General features: G+C 38.1%; 3 protein-coding genes across 3 annotated transcripts; 1 reads left to right on the top strand and 2 right to left on the bottom strand.

Moving 5' to 3' along the window:
* Positions 1-647: 647 nt before the first annotated feature.
* Positions 648-1,198, bottom strand: SS1G_07817 (predicted protein; the record flags this gene model as incomplete). The annotated part of the gene is made up of 3 exons (XM_001591142.1): positions 648-770; positions 910-971; positions 1,177-1,198. The coding sequence occupies 3 exons, from the start codon at positions 1,196-1,198 to the stop codon at positions 648-650; spliced, it is 207 nt and encodes a 68-aa protein (XP_001591192.1).
* A 2,224-nt stretch (positions 1,199-3,422) lies between these two features.
* On the top strand, positions 3,423-3,581 carry SS1G_07816 (predicted protein; the record flags this gene model as incomplete). Its single annotated transcript, XM_001591141.1, has 1 exon — positions 3,423-3,581. The coding sequence occupies one exon, from the start codon at positions 3,423-3,425 to the stop codon at positions 3,579-3,581; it is 159 nt and encodes a 52-aa protein (XP_001591191.1).
* Positions 3,582-6,663: 3,082 nt separating this feature from the next.
* Positions 6,664-8,121, bottom strand: SS1G_07815 (hypothetical protein; the record flags this gene model as incomplete). Its single annotated transcript, XM_001591140.1, has 5 exons — positions 6,664-6,858; positions 6,974-7,624; positions 7,668-7,767; positions 7,826-7,969; positions 8,105-8,121. 5 exons carry the CDS (start codon positions 8,119-8,121, stop codon positions 6,664-6,666), a joined length of 1,107 nt encoding a protein of 368 aa, XP_001591190.1.
* Between the last annotated feature and the right edge of the window lie 565 nt (positions 8,122-8,686).

Here is an 8,686-nt window from a genome sequence, read left to right as displayed (position 1 = left end):
AACATGTAGTGACTCGGATTGAGTCCTGACTCTCGAGTCCCTATCTATGTATGACATACTGACATTGTCAGTATGTCATCAGCTCGCAGATTCTTCAAGGTAGCTTGGACCTTGCTGGTGGTTCATTGATGATGGTGATGCTATGATGATGATGATGCTATGATGATGTTGACAAGATGCATTCAATGCATTTATTGGTAATAATACCAGTTTTGCAAGGTTAAATAGAAAATGGAAAAATAGAAAAATGGAAAATTTCGATACGAATTGCATTCTGCAGGTTGATTCGGGCAAGTAAACTAAATCGGATGATTATTTTAATCGGATATTGTTAAATGTTAATGTGTATGTGCATGTGAACTAATATGTGTTCACATGTAGATAACTATTCTTCAATAAACTTTGAGCTTCATGTAGTAACTAATTCGCGGATGTAGTTCGCGGATGCAAGCTTGACTTAAAATTAGGTCTCGATGACATAGTTCGCCACCCGCATTTTAGCAATTATCCAACAGGGGAACATGTCCCGTCACCCCCTTTATCCCATCATATGTGAAAGGGAAATGCCGAAGTGTTATTATCACTGGTAGATCTTTCAAACCGAATGAATGAATAAATGAATGAGTGGTCTCGGGGTAAATTTGAAATTAATGATGATAGTGGATGAGAAAACCATTGGTAAAACACAAGCAGACCACAAAAATGCAGATCAAAACCATGACTGGGACACATAAGACATATGCAGCCTTGTAGAAGAACGGAGGTTCATGCTATGACGAAATGACGCACTAGTACAAAAGATATTGAAGAATGAAAAAGCGTAAAAGTGATGCCATCAAAAAAGCCTTGAGAATATAATAGTGGAGAAAAATATTGAATGAGCAACAATAAGCAATTAAGAAGACATACAGAGTATTCGGGAACAATTCCCACAAGCGAGAGAAGGAGTACAGTAGTGAAATGATGACTACCTGGAGAGATAGTGTATAGTAGTAAAATGATGACTATCTGGGCCTGAAAGAAATTTCATCCCAAAGGATTTCTTTGCAGTAGTTAGATCAACCAAGGTAATACTATATGAGGAAACGTGGGGAAATGAAACCCAAAAAACGATTTTTGCAGAATCATTTACCGGGAGGATGATGAACCATGTGAACTATTTCCCTAATAGGAAACGATTAAGAAGGTTTGTAGTCATGTTGAGCCTGTTGAGGTCGATTTGCTGGTGGCCATTTAAGGAATTTTCTATATTGCATTTCGAGCCGAGTCTTTTGCCTCTTCAATTGTTCAATTGTATGCTCATGATTTTGAGTCTGATATCCTCTTAACTCTGATCCAAAAGCTTATGTATGGTCGTACCAAGATTCGGACAATAACCGTTCGAAATGAGTAAAGTTGTACGGACACGAGTAGATAGTAGTATATTTCCCGCCTTGATCCGATTTGCCATTCATTTGTTACTGTATCTCTGTGTTGCACCTCTCTCACCATGTAGATAGATGTAAGATATCCATATAAATTTAGTAAATCGAGCATAAATCTTGGTAAAAGCAATGAAAATAACGGTAAAACAAGTACATAGGTAAGCATTGAAATGTCGAGACTTGAGATTGAAAAAATGATGTTTATGACGAAGAAGTGATGATCATCGGGCGCGGCCGCACCAACCAACAAGCAACTTGCATAGGATGGAACATGATGACATCAGCAGGACTCCTCCTTGGCACGACGTATTTTCCCAGCCATTACAAGAAATTTGTTTGGTTGATTTAACGAGATATGATGGATGTGATGAACAATTGATCCGAAAATATGATTTCATTCCCGGTCCGGTATCATTCTAGTGCTTTGCGAAATGTGCCTGGACATGATGAACATGATATTATGAATATGATGATATTGGTCTGACCATGAAACCATGAAACCATCTATTAAATTTGGGATTTGCGTGTGCATGGAAAGATGCATCTCGACTCTTACATATTGGGTGGTCTAGCTCTTTGCTTATATTGGAATGAATCGAGTAAGGTTACTGAAACATGGTAAAGATTTGCACTATGACATCTCTGATCATCATCTCACAAGTCTGGGGTAAGATGATGATTTGGATGATCTCTACTCCGTACACCAGGATACCGAGGTTTTCCTTTAAGCATTGGTGATCTGTGGATTGATTGATTGATTGATGATTGATTGACTGATGGATGTTTGTTTCGGTCGCAACATTTGAATTGTCCGTGTTGAATTTTTGAAAGATTGCTTGTTTTCACGGGAGAATTGTTTAAAGTTTTCACTAAGCTGATTGACTGACTGACTGCCTGTGCCACCTAAATTTCGATATTGTAAAATATCGGAAACATGGATGTGGACTTTTCAAAAATGGGATTTTGGAGATGGTGAGATGAGAAATTAAATTTTTGGAAACTTTATTTGGGTACATGTGACGGGAACTCGGTGAAGGTGCGAGGTGTGTTTGACATGATGTACATACATACTACATGGTACATACAGAGTAACCTTACTCTGTACATACAATCTACCCGCGATAGGCGACTCCGCTTAGAATTCTCTGTTTGGTTTGTACTACATACATACGACGATACTACATCTTTACTATATCCATACAACATAGTACATCCATACTTCCACTACACCATACAACTTACTACACCATCCATCCATCCATGCTACACGAGTAATCTAATCCAAACCTTAGTCAATCAAAGTCCCTAGATACATTACACTAGCTTCCCCAAGTACAATTGCGTACTCTTCTACATTTGTTTCAATAATCTCATAGGCTAGAAAGTGGCCAACGCTTCCCGACTACGCATGACGCTGCTTGCATCAACGTGCATGTCATGATCTGCAGGGTCTTTCCTCTTTCATCCCTCGACCACTTTTAACTTTTGATCTTGGAGAGCTATGACCCGGATCTCAAGGGAATACGATGATAATATTGGATGATAAGCATGTGTGATGTGTTTAGCAGTCAAGGATCTTTTCATCGTCACCAAAACATTTTCACACTAATTCTGCTAGCTGCTTGTTAGTGTTTTGTTAGTGTTTTGTTAGTGTCGTTCTCCTGTTTTTCAGGGTCTAACTGTTTACTAGGTGCATACGGAGTAAAATGTGTATCAATAAGCTAATATAGAGATGTCGGAATCTTATATATTTCCCAAGAAAGTCTTTATGATATTTCCTTTTCCTTATTTCATACATACATTCAATCAATCAATCAATCAACATTCAATTCATCAGCTTCACACATCTACATAAAAGGAACAATCCACCAATCCAAACAAACATTCAATAAAAAGCCAACCCTACATTCAAACACACAAATACTTTTCAAACAACTCTCCATCTTAAACCGCCTCAACCTTTCAAAACAACCTCCTCAACTTCACCACCACATCAAAATGTCCACCACAACAGTCTCCTATCCATCCCCCAGTCTCTCATCCCACGAAACCCAAGACATAGACTCCCTCTTCACCTACGCCAAATTAATGCACGAACACACACGCAAACAAATGGAAGCAGCCGATCGATCTGCGCGTAGAGAGCGCCAACGCTGATGGTACGAATGCTCATGCTACGTTGAGAAGTGGTCATGAGAGCTCGACGGATAGTGCTTCTCCTGCTGGTTCGAGATAGGATTGATGGGGATGGAATTTAATGGAAGAGAAGGAATGGGAAGAGATCTTGGGATATGAGTCGTCTGTTTGATGTGCGAGATTTCTACGGATGAACGCTGCTTTGATGCGAATTTTTTTTTACGAATTTTTTTTATATCGTGAGGGGATGGGTTATTGTATTATTATCCGTCTTGTTATTGATATTGATGAGCATGGATGGTTGTTTGGGAAAAGGGCATACACATGGAAACTGTGGCGTTTGGTGTCTTTGGGGTATGATATTGTATGAATAGGAGTCGGTTGTCTGAGCGAGGGGTGTTGTTCAAACGTGAGGGGCAACGAGGGAGTTGGTTAGGATCTGCTGATGGGGATGTGATGATGATGTGGGAGGTGGGGGGAGATTTATTTGTGGCCGGTTTCACTAGAGATTCATTATCCAACAGTGACAGGACGATGAATGATGAAATAGAGAGTTTATACCATACCAATATTTTCTTTTTGAGTTTGAGTGGATTTTTTGTGTTTGATGTTTGATATCTGTGATGTAATGTTTATGGATTTGATTGAAAAATTTGAAAATTGCACTTGGTAGGTGGTTTTTCTAAGACGAATTCTTTATCTATAGTAACCTTAGATATTCATCTTTATTTTCCCAATTCTTCTAAAGTTCAAAATCATATCCATCAGCTCAGCTCAGTCGACCTGGGGACTCATTTCTAGATATTAATCTCATCTCAACTCGATTCTCTCCACCCTCAATCTTTCTTGCTTCATATTTATACCACTAGCCAAAAAAAATAAAGACAATTTTATATATTTATATCTTGTGACGCCTCACACCTCCGGGTCACGTGGCATGCCCCGTTTGTATTTAATCATAGGAAAACTCTCTACTCTTGTTTTCCTTCTTCTTTTCTCCTTAGCTTAGTATTTTCTAATACAAGATACTTTACCCAGTATTCTTGAGTGTGACATATCTAATTTTTAATTTATATATAAAAATTATATTTTTATATTAATGTTTAAATTTCTATTATCGTGAATTAATATAATCAAAATTAGCAGAATAAAAATTATAAAATTTACTAATAAAAATACTCAAAATTTTAAATTATCTCAATTTTTTTAATTTATATAATTAAAATTTAAAAATAAATCTTAATAAATATTTTTTTTAATTTTTTTTTATATTTTCTGTTGAATAAATATAATTAATTTATTTCAAAATTTATATTAATAATCGTTTATAAAATCATTTCAATATTATAAATTCAAAAGTATAAAATATACCTCTGGCTCTTTTTGATAATTATACTTTTATATTCCGGCCTTTGTTTTTTTATCGGTCGCTATAGCTAGGAAGGTTCTCAGATAAGAATGGGTGTGACCAAAAGGGTGTTTATAGACCAGCAATTGTATTTAACTTAGAATCTACAGGTGAAGAGCACCTGTAGATGGGGATAGTGTTACGAGGTTTGCCGTCTAGATCACGTGGAAGTGCTCTAGGCTCTCGAGGTGGTTTATAACTAGGCATCAAGCAGGGACTTAAGTAATGACAATAATGAAATGCAATTCGTAACTAATAGTAGGATATACTAAATGATTGATCTTGAGCACGAAGCTCTATACAAAGGAAATCCATCTTGATTATATAGTCCTTCATGCTTCCATGATTACTAGTGATCCTTCATGATCATTAGTGATCATCTATATCGTGATCCTTAGTGATCCTTAATGATCACCAGTGATCACCTATACCGTGATCCTTAGTGATCCTTAATGATCATCAGTGATCACCTATACCGTGATCCTTAGTGATCCTTAATGATCACTATTGATCATTTGTGATCACGTGTCTTGGTAGTTGTGTAGCCCGTCGTAACAGATAGCTACTCTATATATACACAAATGAATGGCCTAGCCGCAATGGCTAGGCAAAAAGAAGTCATATTTATCCCTCCAATGATCTTACTTTACCGATAACCATTGATACCTAGTACTTGTCCGGATCTGATCCTCAGGTCACCTAAATCGCATACTAATCTCGAGTAATCGTATCATGTGTGGACATGGTTAATGTACCTGAGGTTTCTTAAATAATAAAGGTGGGAGGAAAGCAGGGATTTCCGTCACAATGGGAAACACTTTTTTTTTGGTGATAATGGTGGGGAATAAAGGGGATATTTTTTGTGTAGAAGGTAAATGAAGCCAAGGGACGATAATATAATATATCATTGTGAACTCTAGAATAGATGGATTAGGAAGGGGGATTAATAAACTCGCTTGATTTTGTATACGTAATTACCTAGTAGAATAGCCATATTTTTCACTTCCAGTTCTTTCATTAGATATCTAGAAAATACTAACAAATCATCACTCCACAACACAGTCTAAACAACAACCCACGATAATATTACATCATCAGCTGAAATCTCAACACATATGAGTACAAGAATCATCAATCTCTCTCCAGCTCATCCGAGCCCCTTTTCGCCCCATAAATAATTTAAATCGTCTACTAATTTGCCGACTAACTAGCCGCAAAAGATACACAGGAAGTAGGTGCTATTATTAGTAATTGAGGTATTCGTATACTCAAGGGTAAATGGATTTCGGGTACTGGATACTAATGTGTTCTCTCAATTAATTTCTATTCAAGCATTTTAAGGATTCGCTTGACTGGACTTTATGTACCCTCGAGCTTGCTCGATACCTTTTAGAATATTTTGATGGTTATTTGGAAGGATCCTTGGTCGTGGCAATGTTTGTTTTCATTGCACCACGGAGGTGTCTGCTTCATTGGATATTCTTCAGGTGCTATTTTGAGGTTATAGTGTTGGGGGTAATTGGAGGGGAGTCGCTCATGGTTGGTGGACACGTAGGATTTGAAATGATTGAGGTAATATAGCTAGCTATTGAGTCAAATATATGAAAGCTATCAATCGTACAGATAATTTATAAGAGTATCCACCTGATATTTGTCGATCAAAGAGAACTGCCAAACGAAAACCAATATCAAATCTCACATCGCAATATCGTCAAGCTTTCGCGGCAGGAATTTTAGCCATAACTTTCCAAGCTTAACAGCCAGATAATCCCTCCACTCGCTTTCAAATACTGCCTCGTCATACGAGGGACCAAATTGAATATCAAATGTGCGAAATATACGCGCAACTATCAGACGAAGTTCCTGAAGCGCAAGAGTTTTGCCTACACACTTTTATGATTGTAAGTTTGGTATAAGTTTCAGGTAAAATGAATATGTGTGATACAGGATCAAAGGAAAGGAGTTAAGAGTAAAAGTTGACCGCAGAACAAATATCGCTACTCACCGAATGAACACCATAGCCGAAAGGTATAAAAGCCCTTCTATCTTTCACCAGCTCTGGTCTTTCAGACGTCCAACGTTCCGGAATAAATTCTTTACCCTGCGCGAAGTATCTCTCATCTTTCATGAGTGCTAGTTGTGTAATCTCTACTTGTACATTCCCTGGAATGTATATGTCCCCCACTTCAACACCTTGTGGATAAGTTGCCGCATGTGCACCAGATGGTACAGGGTTATACAATCGTAAACCTTCGTTAACGACGGCATTCAAATATTCCAAGTTTCGGATAGAATTTATAGTTATTTCGCTGCCTTTGCCCATCGATATACATAATTCATCGATTTCCCTTTGAAGTTTACAGAGGATCCGTGGTTCCTTGGCCAATGCCCTCAACATTTGTGCTACCGTGGAAGATGTTGTATCTGTCCCAGCTACAATGATTAAATTGGCATTAGAGTTCAACTCCTTTTGCGTAAACTTCTCGCCACCTTTTGAATCTACTGATAATAAATAGGAAAAGACGTCTCGATAAGTTGAACCGCGTTCTTGTCGTTCTTTCAGCATTGCTTCGCCTTTCTCCCGGAATTTTCGTATTTCGGACGTTTCAGGGATATAGGCAAGAAGTTGGGCTATATTTCGTAGAGCTCCGATCATCTATGATAGTTAGAGATAGTTGGCACAGGTAGTAGCTACGCACAGCAGCGAATGACATATACTTGTGGATATATGACATGTATGAGTTGTCCCCCGTACCATCTTGTAGGCCAGCATGTTTTGAAAAACTCAAGTCCGCCATGCTTGAATAAGTTAGATTCCACGAAGTGGTCTTCGACAATGGGGTAGGGGCTTACATACATGTCAAAATTAAGATTGTCCACTGCGTTTGAAATATCCACTTCCTTTCCGTCTTCTTTGAGCAAAATTTGTACCAATTTATCTACATGGATTTCTACCCTAGTGTTATACTCCCTGCAAGCGTTGCCCACAAATGCTTTCTCCCTATCCAAGTTAGAACCAAACCATTAATAATATAAAAATCTCACCATATTCTTCTCCACTGTCAATGTATGTCAGTATGGAGTTGACCTTATTCGCGTGTAAAATTTTATATCAACACTGATGTAAACCACTTACAGGAGTGTGTTTTCCATAATCTCTGGTGGTGTTCAGAGCCAGCTCTCCATTGATAGCTCCTACTTCATAAAGTGTACCCCGTGGATATTTCCCAGCGAATATTTTGGCCACCGCGTCCACATTGACGACAGAAACATCGTTAGGACCTATTCTGACAACATCACTTTTGTATTTTCGGTGTAAGGCCTCAACTGTATGGAATGTCCGACCGAGTCGATATTCATTGGCAATAAAGAGTTTACTAAGAGCAAATCGTCTTGGTCCAGGAATGTGAGATAACGGAGAGAAGTATAAACGCCGAAATGCAGTAAGAATGAAAGCCGTAAGAATAAATATTGCATTCAATGAGGATAAATGAATGATAGCTTGGGAGCATCCCAGCCTTTGTAAAGATAAAGTATGGAAAGAGGATGCAATTGGTTGAGAGATATGTAGAAATAATTATTATGGTGGGATGGTTCGGGTATGGGAGAAAGGAGAGCTTGGCATCCGGGTAGCCACCCACCATAGTTGTGAGAATCTCTGCCATTGTTAACGTCACGGCCATGATACTAGCATACCTCGTTGATAATGAAAAAGTAA

This window comes from Sclerotinia sclerotiorum, genomic scaffold (genome assembly GCF_000146945.2).
Source record: "Sclerotinia sclerotiorum 1980 UF-70 scaffold_10 genomic scaffold, whole genome shotgun sequence".
NCBI classification, from domain to species: Eukaryota; Fungi; Ascomycota; class Leotiomycetes; order Helotiales; family Sclerotiniaceae; genus Sclerotinia; species Sclerotinia sclerotiorum.
This window is presented reverse-complemented; position numbering and strand designations above follow the sequence as displayed.